The 20,139-nt window shown below is 39.3% G+C and overlaps 2 protein-coding genes across 10 annotated transcripts in view; one reads left to right on the forward strand and one right to left on the reverse strand.

Annotated features, from left to right (window-relative positions):
* The window catches only part of LOC113253950 (inhibitor of carbonic anhydrase), a 61,091-nt gene extending 49,119 nt beyond the window's left edge, over window positions 1-11,972 (reverse strand). For both annotated transcript variants that reach the window (XM_057316031.1, XM_057316030.1), the window contains exon 1: window positions 11,942-11,972. The gene's annotated coding sequence lies outside the window, so the exon portion shown is untranslated. The remainder of the gene's footprint in view (window positions 1-11,941) is intronic.
* Window positions 11,973-11,997: 25 nt separating this feature from the next.
* The window catches only part of TOPBP1 (DNA topoisomerase II binding protein 1), a 67,737-nt gene continuing 59,595 nt past the window's right edge, over window positions 11,998-20,139 (forward strand). For 4 of the 8 annotated variants that reach the window (XM_044383417.3, XM_044383418.3, XM_048216272.2 and 1 more), the window contains exons 1-4: window positions 12,019-12,192; window positions 12,803-12,893; window positions 14,645-14,779; window positions 16,721-16,864. In XM_044383417.3, the coding sequence (XP_044239352.3) occupies window positions 12,810-12,893; window positions 14,645-14,779; window positions 16,721-16,864 (363 nt within the window). In that variant the 5' untranslated portion in view covers window positions 12,019-12,192; window positions 12,803-12,809. Of the gene's footprint in view, window positions 12,193-12,802; window positions 12,894-14,644; window positions 14,780-15,279; window positions 15,445-16,720; window positions 16,865-20,139 lie in introns of those variants that run through there. The other 4 variants (XM_026497045.4, XM_048216274.2, XM_048216273.2 and 1 more) reach the window with 3 other exon arrangements.

Below are 20,139 nucleotides of genomic sequence, written 5' to 3' on the forward strand. Positions count from 1 at the left end.
TACTTGATTGGAACTATACAAAAATATAGATTTTGGAGGGATTTGATAGCTCCACAATATTAACCCTTGGAATTCATGAATATGGCATATCCCTGCAATTATTTAAGCCTTCTTTACTAGCTCTTCTCTTGATAATATTTTGTAGTGTTCAGTTTAGAGTCCTTGAACATCCTGACTAGATTTGTTCCTAGAAAGCAACTGGGTTTTGGTGCTATTAAAAATAGGGTCATGATTTTAGTTCATTTCCCATTTGCTTGTTGCTGGTATACGAAAAAACAATTGGTTTTTGTATATCGACCTTGAATCCAATGACCTTAATAAATTATGTTGTTAACGATAAGTTCTTTTGGATTTTCTGTGTAAATCCTTGTGCCTTTGTAAATAATGTTTTTGTTTCTTCTTTTTCAATTCTTATAATTTTATTTCTTTTTCTTGATTTACTGCACTGACTAGAACTTCCAGTACATCACTACAGAGAAGTAGTGATAGAGGAGGAAAGTTTTCAATAATTCACCATTGGGTAAAATGTTTGCTGGTGCTTTGTTTCATTTTAAATACTATTTATCTGATTAAGGAAGCTTCCTTCCTTCCCGGTTTGCCTATTTTTTTTTCTTTAAATCATGAATGAATGCTGAATTTTTATCAACTTTTTTTTTGTACCTATGGAGTTAATCATATGATTTCTCCTTTTTGTGTTGATGTGGTGAACTACTCTAACTGACTTTTAAATGTTAATCCGTTATTACATTCCCGGAATAATGCCCACTTGGTTGTTATGTATAATGCTTTTCATATACAGCTGTACTTGACTTTCCAACATTTTCTTCAGGATATTTTGCATCTATCTCATCTTTTTTCATGAGAGAAACTATTCTTCAATTTTACCCTTATTTTAATATCCCCATGTGTTTGGTTTTAAGGTTATGTTAGCTTATAAAATATATTGGGAAATGTCACTTTTATTATTCTTTGGAATATGTTATGTAAGAGTATGTTATATTCTTCTTAAATCTTTGGAACAGTCCACCAGTGAAGCCACTCATGTCTAGAGTTTTATTAGTGGAAAGATTCTCAATTCCAGATTAAATGTCTTTAATGGCTAGAAAAATGTTCAGATTTTCTGGTTCTTCAAGTTTTTTCAAGTACTGGTAATTTTGTTTTTCAAAAAATGTGTCCATTTCATCTAAATTTCAAACTTACTGATGTAAAGTTTTTCTCAGTATTATCTTATTATGTTTACCAGTTTATTACAAAAAAATATTATAAAGGGTACAGATAAACAGCCAGATGAAGAGCTCATAGGTGAGGTCTGGAAGGGTTTCAAGCACAGGAACTTCTCTCCTTGAGGAACTGGAGTGCAACACCTTCCCAATACATGGATGCATTCACCAACCTGAAAGCTCTTACACATTTTTAATGTGGGGGGATTTTTACTACAATCCTCTTTTTCATTGCTGGTATTGGTAATACATGTTTTCTCCTTTTGCTTGATTCTTACTGCCAGGGTTTTATCTATTTTATTAATCTTCATAAAGAGCCAACTTTTGGCTATATTGATTTTCTCCATTGTAAATTCATTTATTATTTCATTAACTTCCATTCTTTTGACTTTCTTTTGGTTTTGTTCTTTTTCTAGTTTTTATAAAAGGAAGTTAAAATCATTGATTTTCAGGCTCTATTCCACTCTAATACATGCACTGAAGGCTATAAATTTCCCTATAAGCAGTTTTTTTCTTGATATATCTTTATGATTATCCAAAATATTTTTAAATATATATTCTAATTCAATATATATTCTAATTTTCATTGTGGTTTCTTACTTGACTTATAATTTATTTAGACGTGTATTGCTCGATTTCCAGTGTTTGTCATTTCCAAGCTATCTTTTGCTGTTTATGTCTAGTGTAGTTCCATTATGGTAAGATAACATGCTCTGAATGAGTTGTCTTTTTCCAAAGTGTTGAAGATTGTTTGGTGGCCCAGCATACAGTTACTTTTTGCTGTCTAGTGTGCATTTTAAAATAATGAGTATTCTGGGGCGCCTGGGTGGCTCAGTCGTTAAGCGTCTGCCTTCGGCTCAGGGCGTGATCCCAGCGTTCTGGGATCGAGCCCCGCATCAGGCTCCTCCGCTGGGAGCCTGCTTCTTCCTCTCCCACTCCCCCTGCTTGTGTTCCCTCTCTCACTGGCTGTCTCTCTGTCAAATAAATAAATAAAATCTTTGAAAAAAAAATAATGAGTATTCTATAGTTGTTGGGTAAAGTATTTTATTTATAAATATATTTATAATTTATTTATAAATTATAAATTTATATAAAATGATATATATGAAATATATATAAATATTATATATAAATATAAATAATATACATGTATATTTCTATACATATATAAATTATATTATATACATATATAAATATATTATATACATATATAAATATACAAATATATATATAATTTATATAAAATATAAACTTTATTTATGAATATAAATATATTATAAATATATAAATACAAATTTAAAAATTTATTATAAATATAAAAATAAAAATATATTTATTATATATAACATATAAACATTAATTTACATATAATGTATATTACATATAAATAAAATACATACATATGTGTATGTATCTATATATATGAATATTGTGTTGCTGTTTCCTCTTTGATTTTTTTACCTGATTTTTCTATGAGCACCAGAGAAAGGTGTGTTAAAGTTCCCTAATATGATTATGGATTTGTCAACTGGTTCTTTTAATTCTCTTAACTTTTGCTTTATATATTTTAAAAAACTATATATTTGAGTGCATACCTATTTGGGATTATGATATCTTCCTGGTGGGTAAGTCCCTCTATAACTATGATCCTTATGAAAAGCCTCTTTTTTTATAGCTAGTAATGTTTCTGCCTAAAAGTCTTGTCTAATATTGGTATAGTTACACTAGCTTTCTTTGGGCTATTGTATGCATGGTATATATTTTAATCCTTTTGTGTTCAGTGCTGTGTCCTTATATTTAAAGTGTGTCTTCTATAAACAGCAAATATTTTTTAAAATTCCGTCTGACAATCTTAGTAATTGGCATATATGATTTGTTGGCATTTAATGTAATTACTAATATATTTGGGTGTTATCTACCACCTTACTATTTGTTTTCTATTTGGCTAACCTGCTTTATGTTCCCTTTTCTCTCCTTTCTCTTCTTTTTTTAATCAATTTTTTTAAAGATCTTATTTATTTGAGAGAGACAGAGCAGGAGCTGGAGTGGGGGTGGGGATCTCTGGGGCAGGGGAGAAGGAGAAGCAGACTCCCCACTGAGCAGGGAGCCTGACTTGGGGCTAGATTCCAGGACTCTGAGATCATGACCTGAGCCGAAAGCAGACGCTTAACCTACTGAGCCACCCAGGTGCCCCTAGAATAGTCAATTTTTTAAATTACTCCATCATTTCCTCTCTATTCACTTGTTAGTTACATATTCTTTTCCTATTCTTTTGTGAGTACCCAATATTTTACAACACTTATTATAGTGTAAAGGAACATTATCACTTCCATAACTTCCTTGCTAATGGTAAGAACTTTATAACATTTAAGTTCATTCACTCCCTTTGTCTATTGTATTATTGTTACATACTTTTTAATTACATTTATCATTTCAAATGTCATAAAATCAATGTCAATATTTATAAATATTAAGTCAATATTTATTTATATTTAACCACATATTTACTCTCTTCATTGCTCTTTACTCCATCCTCAATTTTTATCTTTCCATTTGGGATCATTTTTATTGTCTAAATAGTTTCTTTCCCTTAGTACAAATCTTCTGGCAAAGAATTTTCTCAGAGTTTTAAATGTTTTTAACTAACAGTTTTGTAGGACTATTTTTCCCACTGAGTATGTTTCACTCTGTTGTTTTCTTCCACATATTTAATAATGTCACTTTACTGTTTTCTTTTACCCATAATTTCTGTTGAGAAGTCAACTGAAGTCAACTGTTGTTCCTTTGAAGGTAACATGTCTTTCTTCTCTGGCTGCTTTTAAAATAGACTCCTTATCTTCTTTATGCTCTTTGGTTTGACTATGGTATGCCTAATTATGATTTTACCCTAGCTGTGGGCTATTTTTCATCATTTTTGGAAAATTCTCATTGTTTGTTTAAATATTCCTCCCGTCTGTTCTCTGTTGATTCTACTTTTATACTTCTATAATTGTATATGTAGTAATGTCTTAAAACTGTGCACATGTATCATGCTTTTTCTCTGTATTTCCAATCTTTTTTCTCACTGCGCTTTGGTTGGGTATTTTATACTGACCTGCCTTCCAGTTTACTGATCCTCTCTTCTTGTGCATCTATTGTACTGTTAGAACAATTTATTGAGAAATTGCCATCAATTATTGCCTTTTCATGTAAAATCACATAGATTGTTTTTTGGAGTAAAAGAGTCTTTTTGCCATTTACAAGGCTGTTTCCAAGTTGTAAAAATTTTCTTTCTGTATTTTGTGATTTCTGTGTTCTGCCATGCAATCTTGGCTGCTCCAATTAGACAGAAAGCACGAGGACATCTTTTCTTGCATCTATAGTGGATAACTGCCTGCCTCTTTCACTTCTAGAATTTCCACTTGATTTCTTCTTCATAGATTCCAGTTCTCCAATGAAATTCTCAATCTTTTCCAATATTTTCACCATCTTTTCCTCTGTTGTCATCACATTTTTCTCTATTATCTTGGCTTTTTTGATCATAGTTTTTAAAGGTCTGTGTCTGTCTGCTAACTACAATATCTGGGTTATTTGTAGATGTATTTATATGGTTGGTTGCTTTTCTGTTAGTTTCTGGACATCTAGTTCTCTTGGCATGCCATTTAATATTTGTTGGAAGAACTGGACATGTTTATAAGTTTTTTTAGAGGCTCCAGATGATATACCATCATTTCCAAAGCGTGTTCACTCCTTTATACTGCTAAGAAGACAGAATGGGGACTGATGACTTTCAACCAATCGCAGTTGGGCTGAATCAAGACAAGATTGTAGTTTTGGTAGGTTTCCACGCCTTCCACTTGAAAACCTGGTACAGTAGGCATAAAAATGCCCCCACAAAGATATTCATGTACTAACCCCATAAACTGTGAATATGTTATGTTACATGGCAAGGGAAGATTAAATTGTAGATAGAATTAAAATTGCTAATCAGGCAACTTCAGGAGAAAGTGATTATCCTTGATTATCTAGCTGGGTGAGACAAAGTAATCACAGGGTCCTTTAAATGTGGAAGAGGGAAGGGAAGAGTTAGTGTCTGAGTGATGTGATGTAAAAGAGTCTCTACTATCACTGGCTTTGAAGATGGAAGGGGATGGAGCCATGAGCCAAGAAATGTAAGCAGCTTTGCTACTGGAAAAAGCAAGAAAATTGATTCTTCTGTCAAGCCTTCAGAAAGAAGCACAGCCCTGTTGATGCCTTGGGTTTAGTCCAGCAAGACTCACTTTAGACTTCTGACCTACAGAACTGTAAGATAATAAACATATGTTGTTTAAAGCCATTAAATTTGTGGCAATGGGGAACAATCAGCAATAGGAAACAAGCAACCTAGTGTATTCTTTGGGCCCACTCTAAGGTGTGGGATTGTCTTCTTTGCCTCCCATTCCATGGAGCTTCAACTTGTGCCAAATATCTTAAGGGGAAAACTGGTCATTTGTCAGACTTAGCTTTCTGCACCAACCTTCTCATTGGGAGCTTGCCTCTATTTCTGTTTCTTCAGCCCCGAGACTGCCATAAATTCTGCCAGCAGTGGCCCTCTGCTCAGGCAAATCCAGAAACCTCTTGCTTTGTGCTAGAAGTGGCAAACTCCCCTGAGGAAATGTGTTTGTAAATGTCATCTCATCTCTCTGTTATCCCCTCCCTTTTCTAGAAATTTGGCACCTCTAAGTCTCTAATGCTCTTAAATATATGTTTTATGGTGCTTTATGCACATCTTCTGATGTACTCAACAAGAGCACAATTCCTGCATTAGCTACTTCTTCATGAAAGCAGTACAAGAGAGGACTATGTTAGCTACTAATTTTTAATATTTGTTTTAAGATTCTAGTACATTACTACTAGATTTTAATGTGTTTTATGGGTTATTATGCTCATTTATAACTGCTCCAGCTCTTCATTTATTCATAACTTTGAAAGGAAATAGGGTCTATAAGAGCAGATGTCACATTTTTGTCATTCAACATACTAATCCTAAGGTTGGAAAACAGTGCCTGGTGGGGCACCTGTGTGGCTCAGTCAGTTCAGTGTCTGACTTCGGCTCAGATCATGATCTCAGGGTCCTGGGATGGAGCCCCATTTCAGGCTCCTTGTTCAGTGGGGAGTGTGCTTGTCCCTTTGCCCCTCCCCCTGCTCGTATTCTCTCTCTCTCTAATAAAATCTTTAAAAAAAGAAAAGAAAAAAATAGAGCCTGGTATTTTATAGGGCTCAAAACAATTATCAAATAGATGAATAAATGCACATAAATGGTTGTCTCAAGTGGTGGGTTAAGCAATCTTCCCTGCAGGCCTGTGGACAAAAACCAAATAGGGTCAAGAGATGAACATTTCTCCTAAGGTTAATGATCTACCTAAAGCTAACACAGCCTGAATCCAATCGGGCAGAAGCGCCCTCTGACCTCTGAGTGGAGCAAACTCTGAAAATGTCCTGTGTACAGGAAAAAAGTCATATTGCAAAGGAAGAATATCCGAAGTGCTAAAGCCATCTCTACTCCTTTGGCACAATCTCTTACAATAGCAGAGCAGAAAGTTAGGAAATTATATTGTGGGAAACAATTTAAAAACTTCATGATGACCTCTGGAAAATCAGAAATTTGTAAATTTATCATCAACTGTGTACCAGGCACTGAGATAAGTGCTTTTTGAATATTAATTTATAGTAACCCTATGAGTAGATGCTATTATTATCCCTATTTCATAGATGAAGAAAGTGAAGCACAGAGAGATTAAGTAACCTGCCCAAGGTCAGGCAATAGTACCTGTCAGAGCCAGCATTCAACCCAGGCAGCCCACTTCCGTAGTCTATGCTCTTCCCCATGTGGCCTCTGGCATTTGTCTCTGGAGCAATTTTACTCTTTCCTCTTTCCAAGGGCCTTTGTGGTAATAAAGACAATTTTTGAAGCGGACACACATTTGTTTAAACCTTGCCAAGTTTAGATTGATTAGGTTGGTACCAGTTGCCATAAAAGATGAAGCTCCAAATCTCAGTGACTTGCCATAATAGAATAAAGCCCAGTTGGCAGCAGTGGTGGTGATTTGTTAGAGAGGCAGGGGTGGAGAGCTCACCTGCACAGCTCTGGTCAGTCATTCAGAGATCAAGACCAAGGGAGGCTTTGCCATTTTCAGCACGTGGCTTCCAAGATTACCCTGTGTGTTGACATCCAGAGTCAGGAAGTGTGGAAGATAGCACAAGAGGTTTTCTTGGACCACTTCTACCTATATTCTGTTGGCCATAACTCAGTCACATGACTTCGCCTAGATGCAAAGAGGATGGGAACTGCAATCCCTCGCTGGACAACTTCCCAGCAACAACACACACTATGAAAGGGAAACGCGTCTTGCGTCTTTTGTGTCAGTTTGAGTTCCCCTAGAAAACAGACTCTTCAATAAGACTTTTCAAGTGTCTTATTTGATAAGTAAAGAAACACAGGTAAGAGGATGAGAAAGTGGAACAGGGAAAAGAAAGCATCCAAAGCACCTACTAACAAGTGAGTTACCCTTGGGAAGCAGGGTAGGGTATCCTAATCAAGAAGCTTGCAAACAAGAGTCTGTACAACTGTCAGTCATGGGTCATAATCTCACCCTCTAGCCTACTGTGTAGGTGGTAAAGCAGACTCCTGGCATCAGAGAATGCCTTTATGCAAAGAAACAGATGCTGGCAGTTGCAAGTTTTCCAGTGTGCTTTATCATGGAAGGGATATGTCCGGAACACTAAAGGTCTGCTACAGTCTCTGTCGGAATCTACTTTATGGTCCAGTGACATATGGACTAAAAAGACAAGTTGCTTCCCCCTCTGCCCCCTGCCCAATCACATACTTGATATACAGCGGTGGAGCAGGAACAGAATAACTATAATAAAACTCTCAGAAAGGGGAGGAGTAGAGACCCATAGCTGTTGCTAGTCAGTATCAACTTTGAAGTCCTACTAGGCAGGTATTAGGTGGTTCCTCTGCCTGATTAGATTCAGATTCTGCTCTCTGACAGATTTTTTGTTCATTGTCCTCCAAGGTCTTTGGCCTCTCCCTCCGGGAGGGTCTTCCTTCTCCAATATCCTCTCTAGCCACATCTGAATTGGGTATTGAGGAGTTTGTGCTCCTTGGGGGCTGTATGACTTTTCGCCCATTTCCTATTGTGTAAGCTTGAAGACTGTGTCAAAGTTTGATTACTCCAGATTTCTGGCTGCCTTCACAAACAATTATCTCAAAACCTTAGCATCCTTCCTATCTATTTGCTTCCAATCAGTTTCATGTGTTAGTCATCAACCTCATGCATACAGGGCAAGAGGAAGGCTTGACTGATTAGCCTGGTGAGGATACACGAGACACTTTGAGATCATTTATTACTTCCACAGATAGTAAAAAAGAATAAGCCAAAGGTGCTAGCTCCTCATGTCCTTGTCCCACACACCAAAAGAGATGACACTGAAATAAAAGGGCTGAGGACCGCAACCTGAGTTGTGGGGAACCCCATCCACAAGCAGCCAAATCTAGACAGCAGCCAAGTGGTTCTGTTCTGAGGGGGTGGTGCAGAAAGCCCCATACATCATTGGAATCTGGGAGGCCGTGAGAAACTCTCTGATCACAGCCTGCTAAGGGAGGCAGGAAGACAAGTGGGAGGTGGCCTCTGAGCTAGCAGCTCCTTAGAGGCCTCCCATTCTCTCATGTTCTAGCAGGATCACAAGGTGTTTGGATGAGGCACCACCACATATGTTGCAATTCCAAACCCTTCCCTATATGCATACGTGCAACTTGCCAGGAAGTCATGGCAGAACTGTCCCCCCACAGTAGTAGCCACACACACAGTTCTCCCCTAGACTAACTTTCAAGACTGATTGCTATCTTGGCCACATCTCTCTCCCTCTCTCTCTCTCTCTCTCTCTCTCTCTCGGTTGATGGTGCCTATCCAGCTTGGGTGGGACAACCATACTCTCAACTAGATCTTTCCCACATGGATAGGTTGTAATGGACATTTGTGGTGCAAAACTTCTCTCAGGTTTATCTCTTGTTTTTAAGGCCTGCATGTAGGCAGCTTTTCCAAACTTGCAAAACCCTACATTTTTGGATTTTTTAAATTCCCTTTTATTTTTTGCATACAAACAAGCCAATTCTTCTGAGTTTATCTCTTTCTTATACCTAATTAAATGCAGCCAGTTGCAATACATGCCACTAACATTCCATTTTATGTCCTTTTCCCTGCACCTCAGTAGACTCAATATGCTTATGCTTTACTTTCTAGGTTACCGAATACAACTTAAACAAATGTTTTGCCACTGCAAAGATGATTTCTGCAGCAATAAAGATCATTCTCTAATCTCATTTTAAAGTTATAATCCCTACATTTATCCATTTACGGCACTAGAAACTTGAATATAAACCCCTATCACTCAAAAAATACAAACTTCTAGTTTATTTTTTAATTTTCAGAAATCTTATCTATGTAGCAAAATATAACAAGAAATACTCATATTCCCTCCATCCATATTTTACAAGTAACTTAACTATTCTGTCATATTTGTTTCTTGTGTTTTTTCATTCTACAGTTAAATACCAAGTTCCCTTTAATCCTACTCCAAGTAGAGTTTGGAGTGTCTGGCTGTAGATGACAGAAGTGCCGAAGAACAGCTCGGGCGTGATCCCAGCGTTATGGGATCGAGCCCCACATCAGGCTCCTCCACTATAAGCCCGCTTCTTCCTCTCCCACTACCCCTGCTTGTGTTCCCTCTCTCGCTGGCTGTCTCTATCTCTGTCAAATAAATAAATAAAATCTTTAAAAAAAAAAAGTGCCGAAGAAACCTGAAGGTGACCCTGAATGCCAGAAAAGTGAAGGGAAAGTTAATTCTGAACCCCATCTTCTGAGGGAGCTGCCTGTGGGGAAATCACAGCTATTCCCCATTTTCACCAAAACCTTTATGGACCACAACCCATATCACCACTTTCATCCTTTCCTCAGAGATGCTGTTCAGCCAAACTTTTATGTGCGGGAGAATCAGCTAGAGGGCTTATTAAAATAGAACGCCAGGACCCAACGCAGAGTTCCTGACTCAGCGGGTCTGAGATTAGGCCCAGGAATTTTCATTTCCAGCAAATTCCTAGTTGATCCTTATGCAGCCAGTCCAGGCACTACACTAGATTGAGAAACACTGCCTTGTGTTCCAAGATTAGGTACTTCAGGAACAGATATAGACCCGCCCTGCCTAAGTGGAGACACAGATGGGAGAACTTGTCAGCTGGTCTATTCTAAAGACAAGATCGACTCCCCTGTTATTAAAATCAGCTGGCCAAAAGCTAAAAGGTTGAGTTCATTCCCCCCTTCCTCTTCGTCAGAGCATCTGTGATTCTCCTTCTCTCGTGAGGCCTCCACTCGGCCCAGAAGCGCCAGGAATGGGCTCCTGCCTCCTGGGGCAGAGAAGGGCAGGCAAGGAGTAGGGTGGTATGTCAGGAAGGGCAAGGGGTTTCCAGTCACACCGCCTCTTCTCAAGCCCAGGTGCAGCTACTCCCTGGCTGTGTGGCCCTGGGCCTCACTTTCCCCATCTATACAACAGGGGATAATGATGCCCACATCCCAGAGGATTGCTGAGGAGAGTGAACAGGAATCGCGCAAGCAGGAGTCCTTTGTGGCCTGGAAAGAAGCCCACAGACAGTAATTATCGCCACAGCTTCAGGACGGATTGGCTCCCTCACAATAACCTGTAGTGGTGATAGCTCATCCTTCTTCTTGGTTTTGTTTTGTTTTTTTTTTTTTTTTATAACTCTAGTAACTTTGCTTCATTTTTAAGGCTTTCCTCACCCTCTCCCCAACGATGGCCTTCACCTTTGAGCCCCAGTGTTACTGATTCTGACTCACCTACCGCGGGTGTATTTACACACGTAGACCCATCCTTAGGCACTAAAAAGAAAAACAATCGGGATACACGGCATTAAACTCTCCTATTACTCAATCCAAAGTCATGAGCTTCTCAGTCTCAAGAGTGAGGAATAAAGTAAGAAGCACCAGCTAAGCCGCTTGTCACTGGTTATCAACAAGCCAAGATTCTGCAGCCCCATTTAACCTCTCTCCCCCCGACCTTTGCCACTTGAGTATGAGGTTCCACTCCAGAATCTCCCCAACACTCAGGGAGTTACAGAGAAAGAAAATGAGATGCCCTTTGAAGAGGGGCAGAGACTGCTGAAGATCTTGACAAAGATCCTTTTGCATTGGCTATGTGATTCAAATCATCCTGATCTCTTTCTTCCCTTCAGACTATTTGACTATGGTAGGTGCTCACATTCCTGCTACATAGGAGGGGAAAGGACCCTAACTGTGGAGTCTGAAAGACTTGGATGCAGTTCTAATTCTACCACTCACCGTGTGACATCTCATCATTTAACTTATCGAAGCCTCCGTTTTCACATCTGTAAAACGGAGATACTACTATTTGCCTCATAGAGTTGTTTGGGCGATAATATATGGTTTCCCATAGACTGCCTGCCATATGGCAAGTATAAAATACTGATCGCGAAAACCTAATTTTCCCCGGGGCTTATTTTTCGATGTGTTGGGCCTCCTCTAAGGTACCCCTGGCCTGCTGCCCCATCCGCTGAGCCGTGAGCACTTGGCCAACTCCCAGCGCTCAGGCACCCCCTTCAAAGCCCTAAACCCGGCAACCCCTAGCCCGCCTGGGAACAACGCCACTCCCACCGCCACCACCACTACCTTTGACATCTGCGCCCTCCTCCCGCAGCTGCGAATGGCTTCACTTCCGCAGGAAGAGGCGGGCGCGTCCGCGCGCTTGGCGCGAAAGTCGGTTCGCCGCCTCGGCAATTTCCGGGTTCGGCGTTTGCTTCGGGTCGGGGGCGCCGCCGGCTGCGGCGGGTGTGCGCCGGGGTGGCGCCCGACCCCAGCCACGGTCCTGCAGGCCGCGCGCCCCTCCACTCGCCTCCGGAAGATCCCCAGGCTCCACCGAGGTGAGTGAGGCACGGAGAGAGGACCCGGCTCCCTCCCCAACCCACTTGGGGGGTCGCGACATCTCCCCTGGCCTTCGGGGCCCGTGTAACCGGCCCTCGGACCGGCGGGTGAGGCTTTGACGCCGGAGAGGACGTGGCTGCGGTTGGACCGAGAGCCGGGCCTTTCTGTGGCAGCTGACAAGCAAGAGCATTCGGCCTTCTGGGGGCATGACCTTGCTTACCGGCTTCCATTTTTATATTAAAGTCCGTTTACTGAGGGGTGGACAAACGTCAAGGGCCGTGGACAGTTTCGTTCTGTGTATCATTAAGCTAAGTGCAGTTGAGTGCCCCTTGGCTTAGGGCTCTTAGACCCCGTAACAAAGGCCCTGAATGTATTCAGTTTAGGGACATTAAACTCGTTCTCTGATTTGCGAGGATTGGTGTTGTCATCTTTTTCCTTGACTTTGCCCACATTCCAGCGTTTCTTAGGAACTAACGAACGAATTCGTGGGCAAGGCCAGAATGTCTGTCTTTGGGCATTGTCGTCTGCACAGAAAAATAGCTGCTTTTAACATTTAACTTCATACATGATGTGTTTTTGTCCTTGTTAATGGTTCCTTTATTTTGACAGTTCAAAAATGTCCAGAAATGACAAAGAGCCGTTTCTTGTGAAGTTTTTAAAGTCTTCAGAGAATTCCGAATGTTTTTTTAAAGCTCTTGAGGTAAGAATAGTTGAAAATGCCTTGTTTGATGCTGTGAATTCATGTTCTCGTTTTTAGTATTTTTGATTTGTTGGACTTTTTATGTCTTAATTTATTTTTGTACTAGTTTTATTGTAACGTACATTAATATAGATGTGTTGTTACATATTTTTGGATTGATGTAAATATATCATTATGTATTTTGGGGAGCATGAAATATATTACATTTTTTTAAAAAGATTTTATTTATTTGACAGAGTGAGAGAGAGAGGGAAGAGAGAGCACAGGCAGGGAGAGTGGCAGGCAGCTTCTCCCTGCTGAACAGAGAGCCTGACATTGGGCTCTATCCCAGGACCCTGAGATCATGACCTGAGCCAAAGGCAGATGCTTAACTGACTGAGCCACCCAGTTGCCCTATTATGACATTTATATTGAAAGTAGCAGACTTGCTATTCTTGGAAATTACATTGCTTTCTAGGTCTTCTAACCAGAGTAGACCTTTGTATGTTGAAGAAATCTGAGTCTGTTGTGTATTGTTTACACTTCAATTTTTGGTAATTAAAAGTATGTTTCACTGTGTACAGTGTAATATGGGAAGATGTGGGGTTGTAGAGCCTTTCAGCAACATCAGTAGAGTTGAAAATGCAGAACCGTGGGCCCAACTCAGGCCGACCAATTAGAATCTACATTTTAACAAGATCATTAGTGTAATTCCTGTGTATATTAAAGTTTAAGAAACACTGTTGTAGCAGGTTTTTCTTTAAAGTTCATTCAGCAAATAATTATTGAGTGTCATGACCTGTTAAGCACTGTTGTAGTACTTGGGATATATCAGTGATCACAGCAGGCAAAGATCCATACTTTCTCAGAGCTTACATTCTATTTTAGTAGGAAGACCTAGACATAAATTAGGATAAATGAGTAAACTGTATATGTTACAGGGTGCTATGGGAAGAGAAAAGAGCAAAATAGGTTAAGGAGTTCTAGAGGATGTTTGTTGGGAGAGAAGGAAAGGTTACAATCTTAAGTAGAGTGTACTTGGTGAAGGCTTTATGGAGAAGATAATTAAGTACATTTGAAGGAGGTGAGATGGTTAGAGGTGGATGTCTGGGAAGAAGCTTTTAGGCAGAGAGAACAGCCATACACAGGCCCCTGAGAAAGTACTTAAAGTGTCTCTCCAACTTTAGTGTGTCTATAGTATAGTGAGCAAGGGTTGGGGGAAGAACATTAACAGGTGCTCTAGAGCGTAAGAGTAAAGAGGTCATGTAAAGGGCCTTAAGGGCCATTGTAAGGACTTTGACTTTTTCTTTTTCATTTGAGCAAATCTGATTGAAGTGAGGGATCAAGTCAGGTGAAGACTGGGAAAATATTTCAGGTAGTGGGAACAAGAGCAGGGCCTCTAATGAGAATTAGTTCAGAGAACTAATGAGTTCATGATTGGCTTGTTCCTGGCCTAGCAAGAAAGTGGGAGTGGCTAGAGAATAGTAAGGAGAGATGAGACGTGAAAGGCTGGGGGGAGATAGTCAGGGGTCAGACTCATGACCTGATTTGTATCATTAAAGGGATTATTAGTTGCAGTACGGAGAACATTTAGGGCAAGGAAAGGAAGAGGAACCACTTTGTAGACTTCTACAGAGGTCTAGGTGAGAGATGATGGTAGCTTTCAATGGGGAAAAAAGATTGGATTGGAGGTAGATTTTTGAAGATAGAGTTCATAGGACTTAAATACAGGTGAAAAATTTCAGGTGCATTCTTTAATTTTTTTCTTTCAGTCAATAAAAGAGTTCCAATCAGAAGAATATCTTCAGATTATTACAGAAGAAGAGGCATTGAAGATAAAGGAAAATGATAAGTCACTTTACATCTGTGACCCTTTTAGTGGCATTGTCTTTGATCACCTCAAAAAGGTTTGCTAACTTTTCATGTGTTCCTTCTGTAGTCTGATTTTTGTTTTGTTTTTGTTTCACTGGACATAAGTTCTTTACTGACCATGAAGTATTATACAGACTATGAATATAGAGGAATCTTCTGGTTTTAGGAGACCAGCATTATATTTTTAAAGGCTAATCGTGATACGATAATCTTTTGTTATATGTAATTTTTATATTTCAGGAGATTTAACTTCACTTAGCTTAAGTGAATGATATAGTAATGAAACATTTTAGTGACAGAATTCTACCGTACTTAAACTCAGTTTGATTGCAAGATTTTCAATAAAGAGTCAGAAAAGATCTCAACATAATGCTTGGTTATTTACTGTCTTTCCTATGTGCTCTTGCACGCAGAATTTTTGTACCTGTACCTTGTAAAGACGGTCTGAAACATTATATGCCTAAAGGAAGCATTTTGGGAATGAATGTTGCTAATATACCAATGAGCCATCTTATTTTTTTTTTGTTGATTCCAGAGTCTACTGACTCATTACTTTTTTGGTGTCTGGACAAGAGAGAAGCATTGAAATAAAAGTAAACTGGCTGTAATTCCATCCAGGTTACAAAGAAGTGATTCTTGTTTGAAGGAGAAGAAAACATAGAAGAGTAGATAGATGCAGTATCTGCACAATTTCTGGAAGGTCTGTGCCCACCTTTGCCAAAAGCATTGTTGGTCTTAGCCTCCTTTTGGAAATAACACTCCTTGTCAGAAAGAATCAGTAACATTAAAAACTCAAATTTCCCTATGACTGGACAAAAAGATAGCAATGATTATTTACCGTGTAGATCTTTAAATCAGTCATGCCTTAGTGACTTTGGCAACCACATGCTTTTTGGATGTGGCTTGAATGTACTGATGTTGAACAAGACTGTCAGCTTTTCTTAACTCAGTTATCAATGAAAATAAAAGGTCATATTTTGAATAACCTGTAATATCTTTGAGAAATACTTACGTAGAAAGACACCGAGTTGAAGACAAAGTATTTAAACCACAAATGTAGAAACTGCCTAGGATTTGTGTGTGTGTGTGTGTGTGTGTGTGTGTGTGTGTGTGTGACAGAATAGGTATTTTAGAAGGGGTTAATTAGGCTCTTAACTTTTAAACTGCTTGGTTGGCTGGATACTTCAATTAAAAGTATGTATGGGTGTTTCCTAATTATTATAGCATAAGACTGTTATTCCTGTAGCCTAGCATTAAGACTGTGTTTGTTTCAGATATTAAAATTTGGGGGTGCCTGGGTGGCGCAGTCGTTAAGCGTCTGCCTTCGGCTCAGGGCGTGATCCCGGCGTTGTGGGATTGAGCCCCACGTCAGGCTCCTCCGCTGGGAGCCTGCTTCTTCCTCTCCCACTCCCCCTGCTTGTGTTCCCTCTCTCACTGGCTGTCTCTCTCTCTGTCAAATAAATAAATAAAATCTTAAAAAAAAAAAGATTAAAATTTGGTGGCAGATTTGACTGAACGTGGCTCTTAAAGCTTGTTTCTTTGATAGACTGCATTGTTTGATTTGCATGTGTGTTTAATGTGTAGTGTCTCTGAAAAATTATATAATGTTCCTTATTTTTTTCTTATAACAATTTAGTGATTTTTCTGCAGTGGCCATCAACTTCTGTAAAGAATTGCTAAATATTGAGGCGCCTGACTGGCTCAGTCGGTTAAGCGTCTGGCTTTGGCTCAGGTCATGATCCCAGGGTCCTGGGACTGAGCCCTACATCGAGGTCTCTACTTGGTGGGGAGCTTGTTTCTACCTCCCTCTTTACCTGCTGCTCCCCCTGCTTGTGCTCTCTCTCTCTCCCTTTCTTTCTCTGTCAAATAAATAAAATCTTTAAAAAAAAAAAAAAGATTGCTAAATATTACAAAATGTAATTTTATAAGTGGGAGGTCTTTTCCTACATACTAAACTTTCTCCCCTTTTTTTGTAGCTTGGCTGCAGAATTGTTGGACCTCAAGTAGTCATATTTTGTATGCACCACCAGCAGTGCGTCCCAAGAGCTGAACATCCAGTTTATAATATGGTTATGTCTGATGTAACTGTATCTTGTACAAGCCTGGAAAAAGACAAAAGGGTAGGTGCTAAGAGGAATGTCATGATCAATATATTTATCTCCACACTTAATCTTTTTTTTATTATGTTCAATTAGCCAGCATGTAGTACATCATTAGTTTTTGATGTAGTGTTCAGCGATTCATTAGTTGCATATAATACCCAGTGCTCATCACCACACGTGCCCTCCTTAATACCCATCACCCAGTTATCCCATTCCCCCACCCCCTCCCTTCTGTAACCCTCAGTTTGGTTCCTGGAGTCCAGAGTCTCTGGTGTTTTGTCTCCCTGTCTGATTTCTTCCCATTCAGTTTTCCCTCCCTTTCCTTGTGGTCCTCTGTGCTATTCCTTATGTTCCACATATGAGTGAAACCATATGATAATTGTCTTTCTCTGCTTGACTTATTTCACTTAGCATGATCCCCTCCAGTTCCATCCATGTCGATGCAAATGGTGGGTATTCATCCTTTCTGATGGCTGAGTAATGTTCCATTGTATATATGAACTACATCTTCTTTATCCAGTCATCTGTTGAAGGGTATCTCAGCTCCTTCCACAGTTTGGCTATCGTAGACATTGCTGCTATGAACATTAGGGTGCATGTGCCTCTTTTTTCACTACATCTGTATCTTTGGGGTAAATACTTAGTAGTGCAATTGCTGGGTCGTAGGGTAGCTCTATTTTCAACTTTTTGAGGAACCTCCATACTGTTTCCCAGAGCAGCTGCATCAGCTTGCATTCCCACCAACAGTGTAGGAGGGTTCCCCTTTCTCTGCACCCTCGCCAACATCTGTCATTTCCTGACTTGTTAATTTTAGCCATTCTGACTGGTGTGAGGTGGTGTCTCGTTGTGATTTTGATTTGTGTTTCCCTGATGCTGAGAGATGTTGAGCACTTTTTCATGTGTCTGTTGGCCATTTGGATGTAGTCTTTGCAGAAATGTCTGTTCATGTCTTTTGTCCATTTTTGACTGGATTATTTGTTTTTTTGGGTCTTAAGTTTGAGAAGTTCTTTACAGATCTTGGATACCAGCCCTTTATCCATTATGTCATTTGCAAATATCTTCTCCCATTCCTTGGGTTGCCTTTTAGTTTTGTTGTCTGTCTCCTTTGCTGTGCAAAAGCTTTTTATCTGATAAAGTCCCAGAAGTTCATTTTTGCTTTTGTTTCCCTTGCCTTTAGAGACGTGTCTTGAAAGAGATCACTGTGGCCAGTGTCGAAGAGGTTACTGCTTATGTTCTCCTCTAGGATTTTGATGGATTCCTGTCTCACATTTAGGTCTTTCATCCATTTTGAATTTGTGTATGGTGTAAGAGAGTGGTCCAGTTTCATTCTTCTGCATTTGGCTGTCCAGTTTTCCCAGGACCGTTTATTGAAGAGACTGTCTTTACCGTTGGTTATTCTTTCCTGATTTGTCAAATATTAGTTGACCGTAGAGTTCAGGGTCCATTTCTGAGGTCTCTGTTCTGTTCCATTGATCTGTGTATCTGTTTTTGTACCAATACCATGCTGTCTTGATGATCACAGCTTTGTAATATAGCTTGAAGTCAGGCATTTTAATGCCCCCAGCTTTGGTTTTCTTTTTCAGCAGTCCCTTGGTGATTTGCGGTCTTCTGGTTCCATACAAATTTTAGAATTGTTTGTTTCAGCTCTGTGAAAAATGTCGATGGTATTTTGATAGGGATTAAGTTGAAAATGTAGATTGCCCTGGGCAGCATAGACATTTTCTTTTTTATATATATAATAATTTTTTATTATGTTATGTTAGTCACCATACAGTACATCCTAACTTTTTGATGTAAAGTTCCATGACTCATTACTTGCGTGTAACACCCAGTGCACCATGCAATACATGCCCTCCTTAATACCCATCACTGGCCTATCCCAGTCCCTCACCCCCCTCCCCTCTAAAGCCTTCAGTTAGCATAGACATTTTCACAATGTTTATTCTTCCAGTCCATGAGCATGGAATGTTTTTCCATCTCATTGTATCTTCCTCAATTTCTTTCATAAGTGTTCTGTAGTTTCTAGAGTATAGATCCTTTACCTCTTTGGTTAGGTTTATTCCTAGGTATCTTATGGTTTTTTGGTGCTACTGTAAATGGAAATGATTCCTTAATTTCTCTTTCTTCAGTCACATTGTTAGTACATAGAAATGCAACTGATTTCTGTGCATTGATTTTGTATCCTGCCATGCTGCTTAATTGCTGTATGAGTTCTAATAATTTGGGGGTGGAGTCTTTTGGGTTTTCCACATAGAATATCGTGTCATCTGCGAAGAGAGTTTGACTTCTTCTTTGCCAGTTTGAATGCCTTTTATTCCTTTTGTTGTCTGTGCTGAGGCTAGGATATCTAGTACTATGTTGAACAAAAGTGGTGAGCGTGGGCATTCCTGTCGTGTTCCTGACCTTAAAGATAAAGCTTTCAGGTTTTCCCCATTGAGAATGATATTCGCCATGGGCTTTTTATAGATGGCTTTTATGATACCTCGATATCATATATTTTGATACCTCTATACCTATATTTTGAAGCGTTTTAATCAGGAAAGGATGCCGTATTTTGTCAAATGCTTTTTCTGCATCAACTGAGAGGATCATATGGTTCTTGTCTCTTCTTTTATTAATGTGATCCATCACTGTTGATTGATTTGTGAATGTTGAACCACCGTTCCATCCTAGGAATAAACCCCACTTGGTCGTGGTGAATAATCCTTTTAATCCACACTTAATCTTTCACTGCATAGGAGACACTTTGAAAGACCTTGTACTTGGTGTTCATGACTTAAAGTCATTGTATACACCAATGTATGTCTTTTCTATTTTAACGAATATAGTGGAATCTGTTTTATTGAGAACTGACTACTTGAAAGAAAACTCCCTTTTTCCCCTCTGCAGTTGATGAGTTAGAGTTTGAGTCACACTTTTCCACTACAGATGGTTAATCTTTTTTAAAAAAATGTCGATGGGGTGCTTGCATGGCTCAGTTGGTTAAGCCTCTGACTTTGGCTCAGGTCATGATCTCAGTGTCCTTGGGTTGTCAGCCTCTGAGCTAAGCAGGGAGTTTTCTTCTCCCTCTCCTCCCACTTGTGCTCACACTCCTTCTCTTTCTCTCTCTAATAAATAAAATCTTCAAAAATTATTTTAAAAAAATGTTGATAGGTAGAATGGCTGTGGATATAGCATTTGCTTCAAGGCAAGAAATGCTTTAATAATGCTATCTAAGAAAGATAAAACACATATTTTGTATATAATGTATACAATTTATACTTTTATATATGCACAGTATATTATAGAAGCAA

This window comes from Ursus arctos, unplaced genomic scaffold, assembly GCF_023065955.2.
Source record: "Ursus arctos isolate Adak ecotype North America unplaced genomic scaffold, UrsArc2.0 scaffold_20, whole genome shotgun sequence".
In the NCBI taxonomy this organism is placed as follows: domain Eukaryota; kingdom Metazoa; phylum Chordata; class Mammalia; order Carnivora; family Ursidae; genus Ursus; species Ursus arctos.